At 43.6% G+C, this 20,548-nt stretch overlaps 1 protein-coding gene across 3 annotated transcripts in view; it reads left to right on the top strand.

Annotated features, from left to right (window-relative positions):
- The window catches only part of adcy8 (adenylate cyclase 8 (brain)), a 44,821-nt gene extending 30,041 nt beyond the window's left edge, over positions 1–14,780 (top strand). For all 3 annotated transcript variants that reach the window (XM_056743075.1, XM_056743076.1, XM_056743074.1), the window contains 5 exons: positions 2,636–2,794; positions 6,667–6,813; positions 6,975–7,067; positions 7,201–7,315; positions 14,181–14,780. In XM_056743075.1, coding sequence (XP_056599053.1) covers positions 2,636–2,794; positions 6,667–6,813; positions 6,975–7,067; positions 7,201–7,315; positions 14,181–14,665 — 999 coding nt within the window. In that variant the 3' untranslated portion in view covers positions 14,666–14,780. The remainder of the gene's footprint in view (positions 1–2,635; positions 2,795–6,666; positions 6,814–6,974; positions 7,068–7,200; positions 7,316–14,180) is intronic.
- Positions 14,781–20,548: the final 5,768 nt, after the last annotated feature.

Here is a 20,548-nt window from a genome sequence, read left to right as displayed (position 1 = left end):
GAAATCCAGAAGCAGACATTTTAAAACAAACTTTCAATGATGCCTCATTCTTATAAAACATATTAGTATTACTTTGTCAAAAGTTATTTGATTGATGTGCATTGCTTTGATTGTCTACTGTTTAAGTGTGTGTGTCTGTGTGTCTGTCTGTTTGTGTGAGTGTGTGTGTGTCAGTGTCTGTGTCTCTGTGTGTTTGTCCGTGTGTGTGTCCATGTGTGTGTCTTTGTCTGTGTGTGTGAAGGTTAATGGAGGTTAGTCTAGTTGATGTGTTTTTAATAATCAGTCGGACAATCGTACCCCCGTCCATGCCACTTGCATAATTGCTACTCATAAAATCATCTTTCACTCCATATTCATACGCTCACACACACACATATATATTTTCACTCTTCTACACACACACATCCACAAACACTTACATCATGCCCTGGCTGTTAGTAAATTAAATTTTCAATCTGGACGCCTTTGTCAAAGAGTTGCAATTAAGTCTGGATATTAATGTATGCAGATGAGCGTGTGTTACTGCTTTATTAGGGGAGATCTTGTTTGAGCCGTTGGGCTGGAAGAGAGCTGATGTAGACGAGCCTTCTTAACTGAGACATCAGACACAGGGCCTAACAATGCTCATTTACTTGCTGTTAGTGTCAAGAATTACTGAGAAGGTTCAAGACACAAGAATCAAAATGCTTACTGAGCAGAATATGAAAAAAAATCTATAAATAGTTATGACAATTATGTCAGCGTCTACTCGTCATGTTTAGCAGAAAATGAATATGGTTCTGCTCACAACAAGTAAAGTAAATAGGGACAAGTGGCTGTCGAGCATGTTGTCCTTTGCAATTTTTTTCATAAAATGTATACAAATGTTATTAAATGTACTTACAGTTCAAGTTCATTTTGGAGCTTTTATGAAGTAAGTGTACTAACATCAATGCAAGTAGTATATTTGTGTATGAGCTTATGATTTTAATATTACTTGGGACTGCATTTGTCTACTTTTTAGTTACTTCAGTTCATACTTTTAAGCATACTTTAAGGCCCAGTTTCATAGACAAGGTTTAGGCTAAGCCAGCACTAAGTTAATTTAGGCAATTTAAGTCACTTTCATTAATATGCCGTAGAAAAAAAAACATTAGTGATGTGCATCTTGACACGAAAAATGGCACTGAAATATTTTAAGATGGGCATATGTCAGGCAAGTTATAAGACGGCTCAAAACTCATTTTCGTCTGGGTCTCATCTTAAACCTTGTCTTTGTAACCGTGGCTCTGTATAACAATAAAAGGAAACTTTGAGTTAATAACTGGTTTACAACATTGTTTTTTGTTCGCAAATATGCTAATTTTAGAGGTTTACTTTTTGTTTAGTTCAACTCTTGTATCACATTTTAGTTTACGATAGTACGCTATGAAGTATAACAAAAATGCTAGTTGACTAGTTTTTTATACTGTTAGTGTTCTTGAAAGTGATTTTTGTATACATTTTTATATTCTCACTGTGAACAAAGAAGTACAAGTGTAGAACACCGAGTGTCATTTTAAATATATTTTTGAGAAGCACATAAAAATAGACTGAAAACGTCACATTTTTATAATAGAAACTTCATTATTTTAATGTAATCTCTAGAGATAATTATTCATGTTATGAAACTGAAGGATAGCTGTGATAAAAACAGACACTGCCTATCAAAGACTGTACCACAAAACTGTGTGCAAACAAGCAGTAAAAGCCACAAAAAAGCCATGAACCTGATCAAATACCAGATTCCCTTTATATTCCAATCTCATTCATTTGTACAGTTGCTGTGTCATGTTTTTATGGTCTGTGCTTTAGCTTTATACATGAACAAATGGATGATGCAAAATTCTATGAAGTCTTGCAATACGCCCTTTTCACAATGACGTAACTTAACTTCCTCCTTTTCGCAAAGTAGTGTATCATAACATCCGTCTTCCAACAGAGAAGGAGAAGAAGAAGAACTTCTGAACGACAGAACACGTGTTCAAGAACTTATCGTAGCACCTTCGACATAAAAAGAAAACAAAACACTAACCTTTATAATCAAACTGGTACTGTTCAACGAAGCATATGTATCCTTTGTCTAGCTTTGATCTTGTCGTAAGCGATAATCTGAGGCACTAGTGGAAGTAACACTACACTGCTTTGCGGCACGGCACGTGACGTCATGTGAAAAGGGTCTATGATGCTTTTAGTGGCTCTCAAAGCCAAACAAATACTGAACAGGAAAGGTAAATAACCTTTAATGGCCCAGTTTAAGCCTCGCTATCAATCCAACTAACAGAACAATGTTTTAATAATAGAAATCATCCTCCGGATAACCTCTTTTGCCTCAGAAGTGGAATTTTACCATGGAATGGACACTTCACCTGTAAGAAGAAAGTGCACCTGGTTGATTAACTATAGATGCTTTCCTCATCTGGTTGCCAGGGTGTTTGTTTGCCTTCCTTTTCCAGTGACTGGATTATGTTTGCTAAGTGTGTGGTTGGTATTTATCTGCCTAGTATTAATGAATTTGATCAGATACTTTTTTTGTGATACTTTTTTTTTATTGGTTTTGTGCTGCTTTTAATCTTTTTCTGACTAGTGCTATTCTTTCTCTCTCTGTCGCTCCCAGCTTGAGTATACCGCTCGTCTTGACTTCCTGTGGCGCGTTCAGGCGAAGGAAGAGATAAATGAGATGCAAGAGCTGCGTGAACACAACGAGAACATGCTCCGGAACATTCTCCCCAGCCATGTCGCCCGCCACTTCCTGGAGAAAGACAGAGACAATGAGGTAAAAAAGAATGGATCTGGGTGTCTCTCCACTTCAGTCTGACATGGCACGACAGAAAGAGCATATGAGAGAATAAATTAATCATTACTCTTTAAAAAATGTTCTCTTTGTTAAGTCTTTGAAGCAGTTAGAGCTTGGCTGCAGATGATGTGCAACATAAATAGACGTTACATAAATACATACAAAAAAATGATCAAATAAGAACTGGATTTGCATTCCATGAAGGAAGGACCAGTGCGTCTAAATAGTCCTTGGCAGCTGAAGCTGGTTCAGTATATGCAATGATGGTGGGAGTAATCACAATTCAGCATGCAAGATGTTTAAAACGACACCAGTCTCAATTTAGAATGCCAATACCGAAAGGACATCCTCAGTTACATCACCAGTTTGAATGCTGAACATTGTTTAATTGGAAGTGTAGCATTTTTAGAAATAAAGTAGATAACACTCATTGTCTAGTCTATATGTGTTGTGTAGGCACTTTATACACGTTTAAGAAAAAAATAAGCATGTAAAAGTTAGAGACGTTAAGGTTACCCAAACATGGTGACTTTATGCACTGATAGACAAAGTAGCTTCTCTTCAGGATTTTGTGGGTTAAAGATGCACTCAAGTAGGGATGCACCGATATGTACATTTTGGGCGATAATGCTAATCTTTTAACATTGGAAACCTATATTCGTTATATTGGCCAATATGCAGCATCTAAATATTAATATAGAATTCCCTAAGACTGCAAGAAAAGGCAAAAAGTGGACAACTGCTTTTATTTGAAAACATTCACTGCAGAACACAATGTAACCATCAGTTCTCTTTTTTCCCCTGAAAATAATGTACCAAGCCTACTTTACACTAGTTAATGATTCTTTAACCTTCAAACTTTTGTCGTATAATTTTTATTGAATAAACAAAGTGTAGATGTTTTTACAGAGCAGCCCAGAAAAATGTCCTTGATAGCCACATGTCTAAGAGGTCTCAAGACAGAAAGCATTCAGTCAGCAGTCTGATTCAAATAATATGCTTTTGTTCTTATAATTTACACATTCAACCTGAATCTACATCAACAATGTTTGCTGATAGCAGTAAGTGAATGATCACGACAGAGAGATAGTACAGTACTTTAACTGTGAGCAGCATGCAGCTGAAGAAGTTTAACCAGAAGAATATATATCAGCCTATATTTTATTATCGACGGATACCGATGACATTAAAAATGACCATTTATCGACAATTTTATGTTTGAATGCTGATTGAATGCTGTCGTCTTTAAGTTGTATCTTGTGATCGTGTTTTTGTGTGCCTACAGGTGTCAGGTTCTTCCTTTAATTTATTCTTTCCTTTTATCTTTTTCTTTCTTTTATTCCCCTTATTTTGTAATTAAGGGCACTGTGTGTGTTTGTGTGCGCGGGTGTGCGCTTGCTCTCTCTTTTCCTTACGTGAGTTGTTTATTTCTGGAATGTTCCGCTGTCACTCATTCAGACAATAGGGAGGCTCAATAATAGAGCTGAATAACTCACGGATAAAGAAAGCATCCATTAAGCCTTTGTATGTCTGTGTGTGTATAAAGTTGCTTTAATTATCTCATTCATTTATTATCAGATGGAGTATTGAGGTATGACTTAACTGGTGACACAACATTTCTGTGTGTCTGTTCTGGAGTGTGCGAAGCTGTAATTGACGTCACTCTGCTGTTATGATGATGAGAAAATGATCCCTCTATCTCTCTTATACATGCACACACACACACACACACACACACACGCTTTCTTGCTCACATTAACCTGCCACTTCTAAAGGGCACTGCAGTAGTTTCCTTCAGTGACTAACACTTACTTAGCGTAATGATACCTGTTGTGTACATTGACGTGTGACATGTACAGTCATTCTAAAGTATTGGCACACAGTGATGACATCATGCATCGGAGAGGCGTATCAGTTTGGTATCGGTTTTTGTTTAAAATCCTTTAAATCCTTGTTAAAGTCTTTAAACCATCTACTCACCAGAATTTCACTATTAGTCAGATAAATAATTGAGATTACGATAAATTGTGAAAGGTGACCACACTTTTTGCAACACCCATTTAGATCTATTCGTGTTGCATCAGCCGTTGATATGTATCACACAAACCAAATCTGAAATGTGTTCCTTTTAGCTCGTACAATATGGGACTTTCATCAGAAAGTTGAAAAGTCATGTTAACACACGAAGCGTCATGTTAAGACATTTACATTAAGATAAAGTGCAATGAAATTTTAATGCTATACATATGAAGCTTAAGATTCTCTAAAGTAGTGGTTCTTAAAACAGGGGGGCTGTGGCCCAAAAGGGGGCCACAGCTGACCTCCAAGGGGGCCTCAGGATGAATAATAATTTAAAATGAGACAAAAATGAGCATTGAAATACGTTTTAAAACAGCTAGAAACTTAAGCTAAAAAGTCATTTCTTATTATTTGTCCATTTTTATATTGAATAAACACTTTTTCAGTTAATATCAAGCTCTCAAATATTTAATTGGGGTAAGCATTTTGAGTTTTTGTGAGCGGGAAGGGGTCCTTTGAATTTTGTTGAATACAGCGAAGGGTCTTGCAGTCAAAAAGGTTGAGAACCCCCCTCTTGTTATCTAAGATTTTTATATTAAAGTATCAACAAAAAACACACACTATAGTGTTATATATTAAGTTCATTTGTGTACGTTCATTGTCCCGAATGTTTCCAATAATGTTTAAATCCAGACAAAATTGTAATTTTATTCAGAATAACATCCCTCCAAATTGCGTCATCTTCAGTTTCCTTCATTCAAGCTACACCATGGGTCTTCAACCGGGGTTTAGAATCAGTGCATTCTATGTACGTCTCCCTTCCGATAAATTCAGAGTAGGCCTACACATAAAAGAAGTTGCGTGCAAATACAGTGCGTTCTCATATATTTCGGGCTTCTGTTCAAATTTGTTAAAGCGCTTATTTGGCAGGCAAATAGTACCACACAGCTTCTGCATTATAAACTCTGACAAAACTATCGTACGTGTTTAAAATTCAGTGAAACGCGCACAGTGTACTGATGGTGCACTTTATGCCATTCACCAGGGTGAGTCATCTCATCGAAGCCTTAATAAAAACTAAGGTTCATGACAAGTATATGTTTAACTGTCCATTTCATATTAAATGAAAATGTATGATGCTGCAAATCCCTAAAAATATTTAAACAATCTATATTAACAATAAAAATAATACACAGAGAAGTATGTATGTGCAACAATAACATGCATCATAGTGCTAATGTAATGTCTTAACATAATATTGCATTGACAATAAGGGTTGTTTCTATTTAAATTATCTCTAAATTATACATTTAGGATAAGGGGGTCCCTGCTCCATGCATCTCTCATCAAAGGGGTCCTTACTCTGAAAAACGTTGCAAACCCCTGAGCTACACCATTGCCATTGTTAGAATCTGCGCTGAGTGACCTCAAGTGGCAAATAATATATACAGTGGTCTTTTTAAAATTGCTGTTTTTAGGCCGAAATGTACTGTATGTTCATATAACAAAGCAAAATCAAATTCCACGTACCCATCACCCTCAAGTACGTTGGATAAGCTGGTTCGGAAATAGTGTGAAATACAGACATCAACTATACCAGACGTATCAGCCTTCTCTTTTTGAATCAACTCCAGTATTTTAGATATGAAGCAATACTGCCCTCTAGTGACGAGTTCAGAAAAGTCAACACTTGTAAAGCACTAACAGCCCAGACTTGTTGAACAGAAATGTGTTAAACTCAAGAACTGTTGATTTAAGATATAAAGTTTGAAGAGACTGAAGTGACTTCAAAGAGTTCAAAGAAGTTTCTAATGTGTGATCTCTGTCCATAGGAGCTGTACTCTCAGTCGTATGACACTGTTGGAGTGATGTTCGCCTCCATCCCGGGCTTTGCTGATTTTTACTCACAGACGGAGATGAATAATCAGGGCGTGGAGTGTTTGCGGCTGCTGAACGAGATCATCGCTGATTTTGATGAGGTCTGAATGCTTTAACACGCACAGACACAAACATATAGTCAATATGATGACCCACACGCATTCATCTCACAGGAACCTTGTCAAGGTGTCTTGTAGGCTGCTTATTCAATTGTAATGTTACATATGTAGCTTATTTAAAGATTCTCTCTCTTCTTTTACAGCTGCTCGGGGAGGAGAGATTTCAAGACATAGAGAAGATAAAGACCATCGGTAGCACATACATGGCCGTGTCAGGATTGTCTCCAGAAAAACAAGTATGAAATCAAATGCATGTATTATAATGGCTTGCTTGATGCTGTCCTTTTTATTAAGAATGTGTTTAGTGCGAAATATGTAAAAACAGGTTGCAGTGTTTACAAATTTTTCTATATGTGTGTGTTCCCATAGCAATGCGAGGACAAATGGGGGCATCTGTGTGCGCTGGCAGATTTCGCCCTCGCTCTGAATGAGAGCATTCAGGAGATCAACAAACATTCTTTTAACAACTTCCAACTCAGAATCGGTAAGTCAAATTATTCAAATATAAATTATTCAGAAACACAGTTAATAGTGATGGTGACCGTATAGCACAGCTTTTACCTGCAAGTTTTCACTTTCAAATAGGCATTAACCAAAAAATGGCCAAAGCCAAAGGTTATTTAAATTAATGAATAAACTGTAATGAAAAATGATATTCAAAGAAATACTTTGCTTTCCCTTTCTGTCGGTCTCTCGACGTTGTGTCGAGAACGACAGATGGGGTTCGCCCTTGAGAACCAATCAACTCTGACTACTATAGAAAAAGGCCAATGAAATTTGGCGAATGCAATTTGCATGCCGGGCTCCGCCCCCGGAAATCCGGTATAAAAGGAGGCCGGCGTGCAGCATTCACTTACCTTTTGTTCTTCAGAGCCATCGCTCATGAGTACAACTCAGGATTCAATCCTCTACAACTACACGCTGGTGCTACGACGTGTTACAGCGGATCGTCCCTTCCTGCAGCGACCTTCCCCTGGGCGTCTCGGCGGTTCCGGAGGTGTTAGAGATTTTTTCTAAAAGTCCTTTTCAGGACTGACTGAGCATTCTCCAGCGCGGCATGTCCCGCTGTTCTCTTGGGTGCGGCACCCTCATCGAGGAGGGGGATGGACACGATCGCTGCATTAGGTGTCTGGGCGTCCAGCACACTGAAGCAGCGTTCGTTGACACATCTGCCTGCACTGCGGGCAGATTGTCATTCAGAAGTTGCGGTCACGGGTGGCTGTCTTCCTACGGGAACCAGCCACCATTTCGTCTGCTACCCGGGCTGTGACATCTGTGGCTACGGCCCCGATGACCACCCACGTTAGCAGCGTTAGTGATACGGGGAACTCTGCGAACGTAAACCCGCCAGCCAAGTGCTCACGGGCCGATCGCACCCCGATTCGCTCTTCTGAACGTTCCCCAACCGGCGGTGGCATACCGTCCGGATCCTCACGCACACACTCGGAAACGATGTGTGACGTAGATGAGATGTCGCTCGCAGCATCGGAGGGAGACTGGCATCCGACTCTGCCGAATCCAAACTCCACCCCCAGCGGTCGAGTTCAGGAGGAAGCAGAAGTGATGTCATCCGTGCTAACCCGGGGATGCGTGGTTCCCGAGGTCGGTGCGCGGTGAAAACCGCGCCCACCCCGGGTGCCATGTTTTTCCCGGAGGTGCATGAGGAGCTGTGTAAAACTTGGAACGCTCCACTCACGGACCGTTCCAGTGAAACCAGCTCCGGCTCCCTTACTTCCCTCGATGGTGAGGCAGCCAAGGACTGCGTCGAGATCCCCCGGGTGGAACGTCCGCCTGCGGTGCACCTGTGCCGCGGACGGCTACCACCTGGGGGGGGATCGACCACTCCTACCGTCCAAAGCACGTAAGACTTCGGCATCACTGGTGTCGAAAGCTTGCGATGTTGCGGGCCAGGCTGCCTCCTCTCTCTATGCCTTGGCCATCCTGCAGGTCCGCCAGGCCAGGGCGTTGAGAGGGCTCCACGAGGGTAAGGCCGACCCGGGTATAATGCAGGATCTCCGTGCCACCGCTGACAGCGCTCTACGGGCGACTAAGGCGGCGGCACGGGCCCTGGGTCGGACGATGTCCACGGTAGTGGTCCAGGAGAGACACCCCCGGCTATACCTTGTGCAGAAGAGTGACAGCAAGGAAGTCCGCTTTCTTGATGCACTCATCTCGCAGGGTGGGTTGTTGGTAACACCGTCGAGGACTGCGCTCAGCAGTTTTTTGACGGCGAAGCAGACAGTGGCAATTAACCACATTTTTTTCACGCCGCGACTCGGCCGCCTACAGGCCTCCGAGATCTCACGTGACGTCTGCTTCCCTGCAACCCAGGACCCTTTCGACATCGGCTCCGGTTCCTGTGCCCCCACAGGCGGCACCCCGGAAGCAGAGGTCGAGGGGGAAACCTCCACCCCGTCAGCAACCTCCTCGCGAGAAGGGACACTGACGGGAAGACCCCAGGGAGAACAACATCGGGCCCGAACCTTCACAGCCACGGCTCTGATCGGTCGGTACGGGACGACTCCTGCCTCGTCACCAAAGCCGGGCCCTTGTTAGGGCTTGGCGCCCACTTACTCAGTGAGTTTTCTGTTCTCCCCGGGTTTACTTGCAGCCGATCGCACACTCCACTGGACTGTGCTCGGCGAACCGACCTCACACCCTGGCGAGGCGTGAGGTCGTACACATACGACAGCCGTCACCACTCTCAAACCGACAGTGCGTGCCGTTGTCCCGCCAGGCAGGTAAGCAGGCGGAGCAAAAACCTTCCCTCCGGGGACTCCCCGCGACATGGTTAGCTCCGCCAGCCGACGAACCACCCCCCGTGGGAATGATGAAGCAGACCGTCCCCTTGGTCACCCTGTCACAGTCCCTGGGAGCTCGAGAGCTGCCCACACTGTCTCGCTGGCTAATGAGGGCGGTCCGTCTTGGTTACTCGATCCAGTTCGCCAGAGACTCACCCAAGTTTCGGGGCATCATCTCTCCCTCTGTCAGAGGCAGGGACGCCTCCGTACTTCGGGTAGAGGTCACCACCCTTCTGGCAAAACAGGCATCGAGTTCGTCCCTCAAAACCAAGATGTTCAGTGGGTCACCACCCACACTTCATCGTTCCCAAGAAAGACGGCGGGTTGCCCCCAAAGGCTGTGTACCCTGAACAGAGCACCTTCACAAGCTGCCATTCAGGGTGCTCACACAGAGGCGCGTCCTGACATCTATGAGGTGTCAGGATTGGTTCGTGGCAATCGACCTGAAGGACGCTTACTTTCATGTCTCGATCCTCCTCGACACCGGCCGTTCCCACGGTTCGCGTGCGAGAGGCGGGCATATCAGTACAGAGTCCTCCCTTTCGGTCTGTCCCTGACCGCCCTTTCTCCCTGAGAGGAGGAAGGCGAGCGGGTACTAAACTATCTCAGCGACTGGCCTATCTTAGCACACTCGCGAGATCTGTTATGTACACAAAGGGACCTGGTGCTCCGGCACCTTGGTCGATTGGGACTCCAGGTCAACCAAGAGAGGGGCAAGCTCTCCCCAGTGCAGAGCATCCTCTTTCTCGGTATGGAACTCAGCTCTGTCACCATGTCGGCACACCTGTCCGCAGTTGTGCCCAACCAGTGTTGAACTGTCTGAAATGAACATTTTAGGCAGACAGCGGTCCCCCTGAAACAATTCAGAGGCTCCTGGGACACATGGCGTCCTCGCGGGTTAATACCCCTCGAGTTGATGCACATGACACCGCTCCAACACTGGTTTCAGAGTCGAGTTCCGAGGAGAGCGTGGCACACCGGCAGCAGGCGCATGGTGATGCCGCCCTGCTGCCGACGCACCATAACCCCTAGTCTTTATGACTTTTTCGACGGACTCAGGTCCCTTTGAGCAGGTTATGAGGCAGGTCGTGGTGACGACTGAAGTCTCCCTGCAGGGGTGCGGTGTAGTGTGCAACGAGCACGCAGGTGGGGTGTTGGACGAACCCCCGCCTGCGCTGGCATATCAATTGCCAAGAGTTGTGGGCTATGCTACTTGCACTGAGCAGGCTACGGCCTCTCGTGCGAGACATGCACGTGCTGTTCCGAGGACAGCACTATAGCTGTAGCGAATACAGATCGTCAGGGTGGCGTTCGCACACAGCAGCTAAACACAACTTGCTCGACGCCTCCTCCGGTGGAGTCAACAGGTGACTCGTTCCCTGCAGGCCACACACCCCGGGCAAACTGAACTAGACAGCCGACGTGCTTTCTCGCCAGTTTATGCCTCGTGGAGAGTGGCGACTCCACCCCCGTGCAGTCCAGCTCATTTGGAGGCTGTTCGGGTAGGCCCAGGTAAAACCTGTTCACCTCCCGTAACACCACCATTTGCCCGCTTGATAGTCCCTGCCCTCGGCACGGATATCCTTGCGCACAGCTGGCCGCGGGATGGGCGGAAGCACACCTTCCCCCCCCAGGAGCCTTCTTGTACAGACTCTGTGCAAGGTCAGGGAGCAGGAGCACCAAGTGTTATTGGTTACACCACACCGGTCTAACCGCACTTGGCCTCAGAGCCGATGCTCTGGACAGCGACTCCCCCTGAACCATTCCCCTGACAGAGGACCTGCTCTCTCAGGGGAAGGACACGTTCTGGCATCCCAGATCAGACCTCTGGAACACCCATGTCTGGTCTCTAGACGGGACGAGAAGATCCTAAGATGGCTACTCCCCCTATACGGCTGAGACCATCACCCAGGCTAGGGCCCCATCTACTAGGCGGTTACACGCCTCTAGACGGTGCCTCTTCTCGTCCTGGTGTCTTTCTCAACGAGAAAGACCCACTGAGGTGCTTGATCAGGATTGTGTTCCCCTCCTCACGAGACTGGAGACTAACATCTCCCTTCCACACTGAAAGTGTATGTAGTCGCTATTGCCACTCATCACGACTCAGTCGGTGGAAAGTTTCTAGGGCAACACGACCTGGTCACCAGGTTCCTAAGCAGCGAGAGGGCGGAATCCGCCTCATCTTCGCTCCATACCCTCTTAGGACCCTAAGTGGTCCTGGGGAGCCTCAGGGCCCCCCAAAGAGCCCCTCGGAGGTTCCGATCTTCCTCATAGAGTAAGACGGCCCTCCTGACGGCGCTCACTTCCTTCAAGAGGGTAGGGGACCACCGAGCATCCTCCGTGTCCCTGGATTGCCTTAAACTCGGCCCTGGAAACTCTCACGTTATCTTGAGACCCAGGCCCGGATGCGTGCCCAAGAAGTTCCCACTACTCCCTCCGGGGCCAAGTGGTGAACTTGCAGGCGCTCCCCATAGGGGAGGAAGACCCAACCCGATTAGTGTTGTGTCCAGTACGTACTGGACCGCACGCAGAGCTCTGAAGCTCTGACCAGCTCCGTGTCTGTTGGAGGACAGCAGAAGGGGAAGGCTGTCTCCAAACAGAGGCTGGCGCACTGGGTCGTGGACGCCGTTACGACGGCATTCCGATCTCAGAATCTCCCATGCCCATTGGCAGTGAGGGCTCACTCCACACGGAGTTTAGCCACCTCCTGGACACTGGCAGAAGCGCCTCTCTAGCAGACATCTGTAGAGCTGCGGGTTGGGCTATGCCCAAACACCTTCGCAAGGGTTAACAACCTTCGCGTAAACCCGGTGTCAGCCCACGTCCTGCGTGGCGACATGTAGGACTGGCATCCGGGGGGGCGTATGCCTGCGAAAGCACCTTTCCACCCTCTAACAGGTTGGGTCAGTGTGCTATTTACCTTTTCTTCTTACCCGAACACATCGCTAAGAAACTGGTACCTCACCAGCCTCCCTTCTTACCCAGACACTGGTTAAGAATAGGCATTCCATCCATCACCAAACAAGCACCCCCTGGGGGCTGGCTGGGCAGAGCAGCCTTCCCCCTTAGGCCGGGATACCATGTGAGCTATCACAGATAGCTCTAACCGGACCTAGTGCTACCGGACGTCTGTAACACCCCCTCCGTGGGCTGTTCCGTCTGATGTATCCTCATGAGAATGGTTCCCACTCCTGGTAACCCATGAGCTTCCCCAGGTGGGCCTCCACCTCGCGGTTAACTACTCAGTCCGCACGTTCCATGCGTTCTCCTCCAAGGACGAGACCATACCTATATCCACCATATTCCTCCCCACGGGTAGGAGGTGGCCTCTGTAGCGCTTCTCTGATTAAGAGTCGCGCTTACCCGGTGTAAACTGATCTGGACGGCCTCTCGCCTATAGAGAGCTAAGGCCCCGTCCGTGAAAGTTACCGGTCAGGGCTGTACCCATCTTTCTCCAAGAAAGCTCTGGAACCCCCCGACCACCACACTGGAAGGTTACAGTCTCACGAAAGCTTCGAGATGACACGCCCAGGCTTGTTACCGTCGCTTCGCTAGAGATTGTGACGCGATACAGCGTTGTGGCGTTTTCCATAGGCAACCCCATCTGTCGTTCTCGACACAACGTCGAGAGACCGACAGAAAGGGAACGTCTTGGTTACGTATGTAACCTCGGTTCCCTGATGGAGGGAACGAGACGTTGTGTCCCTTATGCCACGAACACGTATCGTATTCTGCTGCAGTTTGAGAGGTCTCAGGCTCTTCAGAACAAAGGTAAGTGAATGCTGCACGCCGGCCTCCTTTTATACCGGATTTCCGGGGGCGGAGCCCGGCATGCAAATTGCATTCGCCAAATTTCATTGGCCTTTTTCTATAGTAGTCAGAGTTGATTGGTTCTCAAGGGCGAACCCCATCTGTCGTTCTCGACACAACGTCTCGTTCCCTCCATCAGGGAACCGAGGTTACATACGTAACCAAGACGTTTATCACTCTAGTGCAGTGGTTTTCAACTGGGGGTACGCGTACCCCCAGGGGTACTGCAGGGGGTATGTGACAGAAACTGACATTGAGGAATAAATAATGAAAATCAATAAATTATGATAATAGTATTTATATGTGAAATTAGGACTACACAAAGATGCATAAAAATGAATTAAAAATTTAGATATAACAAAGGTTTGACTCTCATTTCACTGTATTTTAAAGTAAAATGTTGTTCTGGTCAAGGGGTACTTGGCTTGAAAAAAAACATAATAAGGGGTACTTAAGCCAAAAAAGTTTGAGAACCACTGCTCTAGTGCATTGTCACTTTTCGGTGTCAATTGTTTGCATGTTAACAGTAGCCGGTTTAGTAACAGTTAAACTCTTTTTTAAATAGCTAAAATAAATGCACTTTTTTAAAGCTTCAACAGAACCATATTCTATCACATTACTTATTAAATGTCTGTCCAGCAAAGTTTATACATATCGCTAATTATAAATTTTTACCTCCAGAATTCAACTTTTGTGTTTTATTAAATGTTTAAATTGAATAATCTCTCTCTTTCTCAGGTATGGCACATGGCTCAGTGGTGGCAGGAGTGATCGGCGCTAAAAAGCCGCAGTACGATATTTGGGGGAAAACTGTAAATCTGGCGAGTCGCATGGACAGCACGGGTGTCAGCGGGAAGATCCAGCTCCCGGAGGAGACCTACGCCATCCTGAACGAGCGCGGCTTCGCCTTCGAATACCGCGGTGAGATCTACGTGAAGGGCATCAGCGAGCAGGAAGGAAAGATCCGTACGCACTTTCTGCTGGGCCGCGTGCAACCCAACCCGCTCGTCCTACAGCCACGGAAGCTCACGGGCCAGTACTCGCTCGCCGCCGTGGTGCTCGGCCTGGTTCAGTCCCTCAACCGGCAGAAACAAAAACAAATTCTTAATGAAAACAACAACTCAGGCATCATGAAGGGCCACTACAACCGCAGAACTCTGCTGGCGCCGGGCGGTTCTGATAATAGTCACACCGAGGTGACAGAAAAAAGCGATCTGGCCTAGTGGAACGGAGAGAAAGACTGCATACTTAACCAAAAGACTGAGCTCTACTTCAGACCGAGTGTCTATTGCTGTCTGTGTTTCTTTTTGTATTTCTTTTGTATTTGAGAAACAATAAAGGCGTTTAATTTTTTATAAGAGTCTGATCTTCTTTTTGGTATGTATTCCAGATTGCTTCCTTTTTTTTCTTGCTTAGTGCACTTTCCTATCAAAGGGAGAGTTCGCCAAAAAATAATTCACTCACCCCCAGATTTTTCCAAACCTTTAAACGTTTCTTTTACATGCAAAACACAAATGATAATTTTTGGAAGAATGTCAACAACCAAACAGTGTGTATTTTCCCTACTATGACATTAAATGGGGGATGAGATCTGTTTGGTAACATTCCTTCAAATATCTTTCTTTGCGTTCAGCAGAGCAAAGAAATCTATACAGGTTTGTGTCGACCTGAATGTGAGTAAATGATGACAGAATTTTCATGTTTGTGTGAGCTATCCCTTTAAGTTGTGTGATTATTTGAAAGCAAGGTTTTTGTATTTAGAAATATTCAGTATTAACAGCACCAAACAACCCATATAAAAAAACATCTATGTCTAGACAGCACTGAGATGTATAACTGGAAAGCATATATATACTTCTTGAAGGCTTCACATATATTTCTCCTGAATAATTTAATGTTTCTGTAGTTTCAGAAGAGGTCTCAACAAATCAACTAATTTCTGATACAAAACATTTGGAAATTTATCACAACACAGAACTGAAGAGTGCAGAGCTGCTCCAGAGCACCTGTCAGACAGTTAAAGGTTTGTCCTGTAGAGGGCGATGTTGACTGAATTGACGTTCACCATCCTTCAGCGTTCACTTGAATTAAAACGCCATGTGTGTGTTTGAAGGAATCTAGTGTATTGTGAGTTTGTGTGTAGTGTAATTACATGAGAGTAATAACAGTGAATACGACAAGACATGAAATGGTATTGTTATTTAGTATTGTTTGCTATTTTACAGCTTCAACTGTTTGATTATCTTTTTTTGCTTCTTCCCACTCTTCTTACGTAGGTGTCGTCACCATGGAAACCCACATCTCTTCATTCTGTCGGTCCGACAGACCGCTTCCGACTGTAGTTCCGACCAGTGGGAGCATATTGGAGGAGCTGCTCGTTACATCAGTCTGTCACACTCCTAACAGCCAATCAGGAATGACGTGATATTCGCCGCCGGAAAAATGAATGGACGGAGGTAGTTGTCATGGTGAACAGTGAAAAAGCTTGATGTTGGAGGCACAGAGTGGTGTATGTGAGGAAAATAACACTGGATGCGAGAAAAAGAGGATGGTTCAATGATCAAAGAGTTAAAATGTCTGAAAACTGGCACAAATACGACCTCAGCTGTGGCGCTGTAGGGTGTGTGTGTTCGCGTGTGCACGTGTGTGTGTGCTGAATGATGATCTGTGTGTGTTTGTTGCTTGACAAGCCATCTGTGAACCGTTTGCTTATTTCTCCTCAGCTTTGACTGTTCACTCACAAATATAGACATAAAACACACAGTTAGAATATGGAATCTAGACGGTTTCATCTAAACAAACGACACTTTTGTGAACCCAACTGAACTTCCGGTACACATTCACAAACAATAGTGGGCCTGTAGATTATTTCTGATTATAATCGAAGCGGAGAAGAACCGTTACTTTGCTTTAATGGTCTCTCCAATATTTTCAATTTAGACTGCGATACCAAGCTCAACCACTAGATGTCAATGTACACGGTTTGTTTAAATGCGATTGAACTACAGGACCCATTCATCAAATTGTTTATTTAATACATTTATTATCCGGGGGTCAGGCGCGCGCGTACGATGAAACACAAGGCCTGTGGTCTGAAAACAACATTAATGTATTTTTGTGCCTGTTACTGTAGGTAAGGTTCGTGTTTTTTCTGTTTCTCTGGTTATATGTCGATAGAGCATTAACATCTTCTGAACATTATTTCAGAAATGTCCTACAATATGGTTCCTGTAGTGAGACCGATGTACATTACCCTAACCCGCATATACCATAGTTAGACCGTAACATAAAATAATTATTTAGAATAATAAATCAATTTATCTGGACTCCATTTAACGCTCTCTCTAATTTCTCTGAGTCTGATACAGTCACGGTCCCGGAAATGGCGTATCTCCTGTTGCTTGGCAACAAACGGTTTGACTCTCCTCCACCAAAATGCAGCTGTTTTGGCTGTTTGTTCATTATAGCAGATGGCGGTCCATATAGATCATTCTTTATGCCATTTTTAATCACACTCATTATAAATTCTCCGTTAATGATCATATTTCTTTTGATAGGAGAGGGAAGAGCTGAGGTCCCATCAGCCTCTCAGCTGCCTGGATCACCAGTCAGGTACATTATGCATGAAACCTTAATATTTAAATACAACCGATGAGAAATTGTTTAGGTGAAGTGTTGCTGGGATCATAGGGATTACTTTAACTGTCCAGATTATTATATTTTAAGGCACAAATACGATAATTGTTTGAATGAATTAAGAGTATAAAGCTTTGAAAGGAATAGGCTTACCATTGCTTAATTTAGTCTTAACTTCATAAGGAATGTTTAAGTTCTCATTAAAATAATTTTCAATGTAAGTGTGATTTATTGACACAACAAAACTGTTCATTTGTATTACCAAAGACTACAACATTTGAGATGTTGTTGGGATCTCAAAAGTCTTCTTTTGCTCTCCCTTTAATCTCCTCTCAGCCAAAGAAGAATAAATGATGTATGTAAGAGATTGCAGTTGTTTATAAGTGGGGTATGCGCATCTAAATCTAACATACCACATTTCTGTTTTCTGTATTTTAAGTCTGCTTTAGCTTCTATACTATTCTGGTTTAATCTTGAAACTCACCAGGATATTTTTGTCTCTTTCATGATAAATTACTTGTGATGTTCCTTAACTGTAAGTCACTTTGGATAAAAGCATTTGCTAAATTATTCACTTTTTCTTATAGGAGTTAGATGGCCTTTTATTTATAACTTGTAATACGTAGACCTAAAAGAGCATGAAACATGCGGATATCACAAACCATAGATAGCCAATATACTTAAAAAGTGCTTTGATTAAGTTCTGGAAGATATTTTGCTCATTGATGGAATTAAGTAACGCATTGCGATAGTGATTTGTTGTATAATAGCTCTCCTTCTGTATGTTGATAATATTATCTTGTTTTATTTCTATATCTCTTATAGAGTATACTTAAAAAAAACCATCTGAGAAAAGTTTAATTCTTAAAGACCAGTGTATGAAATTTAGCAGGATCTAGATCAAATTGCAACCAATGGCTTACTCCACCACTCACTCCTCCCAATCAGAGTCGACCCGTCCAACAGGCACTACAGCCGATTGCCTGGGCCCCTATGACAACACAGGGGCCTCCAAAACCCCCAAATATTGAGCGCTACATGCGCAGGGACCTTTTTGATTAACATAAGAATCACAGAAACGATAAGTAAAAAAAACACGAGGATTTATTAACAGGATAAACTCTCCACAACAGTAAAATGACAATAAATACAAAACATCAGCATAAATAAAGATGGAAAACATTAGAAAATAAGAGCAGAGTGAGCTAACCTGCATAATGTTTATGGCGCGATTGCGGAGGTGTTAGGATTATGGGTAATGTACTAGGTCATAACAACCTACTGTTCATGTTACATCAAGCAATTCGCATCATCTTAATTGATTAAGAGATAAAGAATGAATGACTTATTTTAGTGAGGTTGCATCAAAACTGTACTTTTCAGGAGCTAAGAAGAGAGAAGCAGAGGAAGAAAAGCAAGCTTACAATAAAGGTATGCTCTGCTTTACATTGTTTAATGCGTAAGCGTTCAAAACCTGTTGAGAGAAAGAGAGAGAGGGTTAGTGATTTTTTTCATCAGTTGCCTGTCTAGGGCCTCGCAACCCCCCGAGCCGGACCTGCTCCCATTAGAAGCACTATGTTGCATTTCTTTCAACAGATCCTCCAAAAAATTACACATTGGTTTAAGTGTTCTGAGTAGTGAATGACAGTCCATTTCAACTTGGGGGGATTCATAAATATTCTTCTTAACTGCCATATTTTTTTTTGTCATCCGGGATGGTGAAATTTTTTCTTGAGTATATTGTTTGTTAAATCCGCAGCCCTCTCTGCTTCATATAATGGAAGTCTATAGGGTCCACCTGTCTAAGAGTTCCTCAATCACATAATTCCAAAAAAGCGACTGTCGCTCAACACTCCCTTTCTGTAGGTGGCGCTAAACGCACCAGACGCTGACATGCCATCCGCCACTAAATAGTACAAGAAGATCGCGATCGGGACGTTTGCAGAGGCTCCACAGTATGACTTATATCATTAAAAATGACATTCAATTTAATGAAAATATCAAACGATTTGCTTCACAAGAGGTCAACATGTCGCCAGGAGGCGCTCTTTTGGAATTATGTGCTTTAGGAACTCCTAGAACGGCGGACCCCATAGACTCCCATTACATGAAGCAAAGAGGGCTGCGGATTTACCAAACAATCTTCTTTATAGTTCTACTCAAGAAAAATGTCACCTACATCTCGGATGGCCTGGGTAAATAAAGAGCAAATTTGAGTTTTTGGGTGAACTATCCCTTTAAGACAGTTACATTTATTTCTAAAGATTGATTTACAAATCACGTCATTTTATTTTTATGAAAAAAATGAAGATTTCTTAAAAAAATATTTGAAACCTTCTTAAGAATGTACATTCTTACGAGCTTCCTGTGTTCGGTCTTAAAAACAATCTCGTAATCTGTTTTAAGAATAGTTTCGCGAATCTGGCCCCAGGAGTTTTCAGTTTGCAAATATAAGACACCTGCACAAGTAACCGGTTCAAGTTCTTGTCTCAGGCAGTGGATGGATCTAAAATCATTATTGGCTTGGCCAAGATTTACACATACTGTGTTTCTCTGTCGCATGCACAATCGCATCTGCAGCTGCGTTACCATGGTGATGCAGTCAGCCAATGACAGGCAGCAATTTCCCCTCCAGGGACCCTGCTGATTCGGGCTGGGGGGAGCATGGGGGCGTAAACAGGAAGAAAAAAAATAGAGGAAGGAGGATTGTGACAAACGAGAGACTGTGTGTGAGCATGTGCAGGTATGTGTGTGTAAGTATGTGTGTGAGAAAGTGCAGGTGTGTGCATTGCTCAGCTTCCTTTAAGAAGGTGGGATTTAAAATGTATCCACTTGAGCCTGTTGCTAGGCAAGAACAGTATCCATGGTTACCTCCCTATCCAATCAGGTGTTAATGTTGATGTTGGTGCCTGTTTCATTCATCTATATTTGTGTGTGCCGTGTTATGTGTGCCAGTTCTTTCATGTTTGTCACTACTGTTTTATTTCCCGTTGGTTCTGATCTGTTTTTAGAACCAGCATTGTTACTGTGTGATTGTGAATATATAAGCAGAATGATCAGATGGAGGTCAGAAAGAAGAGTTCACAAATCACTTTATATTTAGACTTGAATTTGCAGGTTTTGATAAACAAACAGAAAATCATGTTCAGATGATCAGCAATGGTCACTCTGAAATAAAAAAAATACAAACTCCTAGCTTGGAGTCAGTCAGAATTGTGGAAGTGTTAAATTTGGTGTACACGCTTAAAATAATAGTGCTTGAAAGGTTCTTCACATCGATACCATAAAAGAACCACTTTTTGTTCCACAAAGAACCATCTATTTATTACCTTTTTATGATCTGAAGAACCTTTTTCGCCACAAAGATCCTTTTTGTTCTTTAGGGAACCATTTAGACCAAAAAAAGGTTATTCTATGGCATCGTGAAGCAGCTTTATTTTTAGGAGTGGTGTGGATTATGTACCCACAAT

This window comes from Triplophysa dalaica, chromosome 3 (genome assembly GCF_015846415.1).
Source record: "Triplophysa dalaica isolate WHDGS20190420 chromosome 3, ASM1584641v1, whole genome shotgun sequence".
Classification (NCBI taxonomy): Eukaryota; Metazoa; Chordata; class Actinopteri; order Cypriniformes; family Nemacheilidae; genus Triplophysa; species Triplophysa dalaica.
Note: the sequence above shows the minus strand (reverse complement) of the source record. Positions and strands in the feature narration are given on the sequence as shown.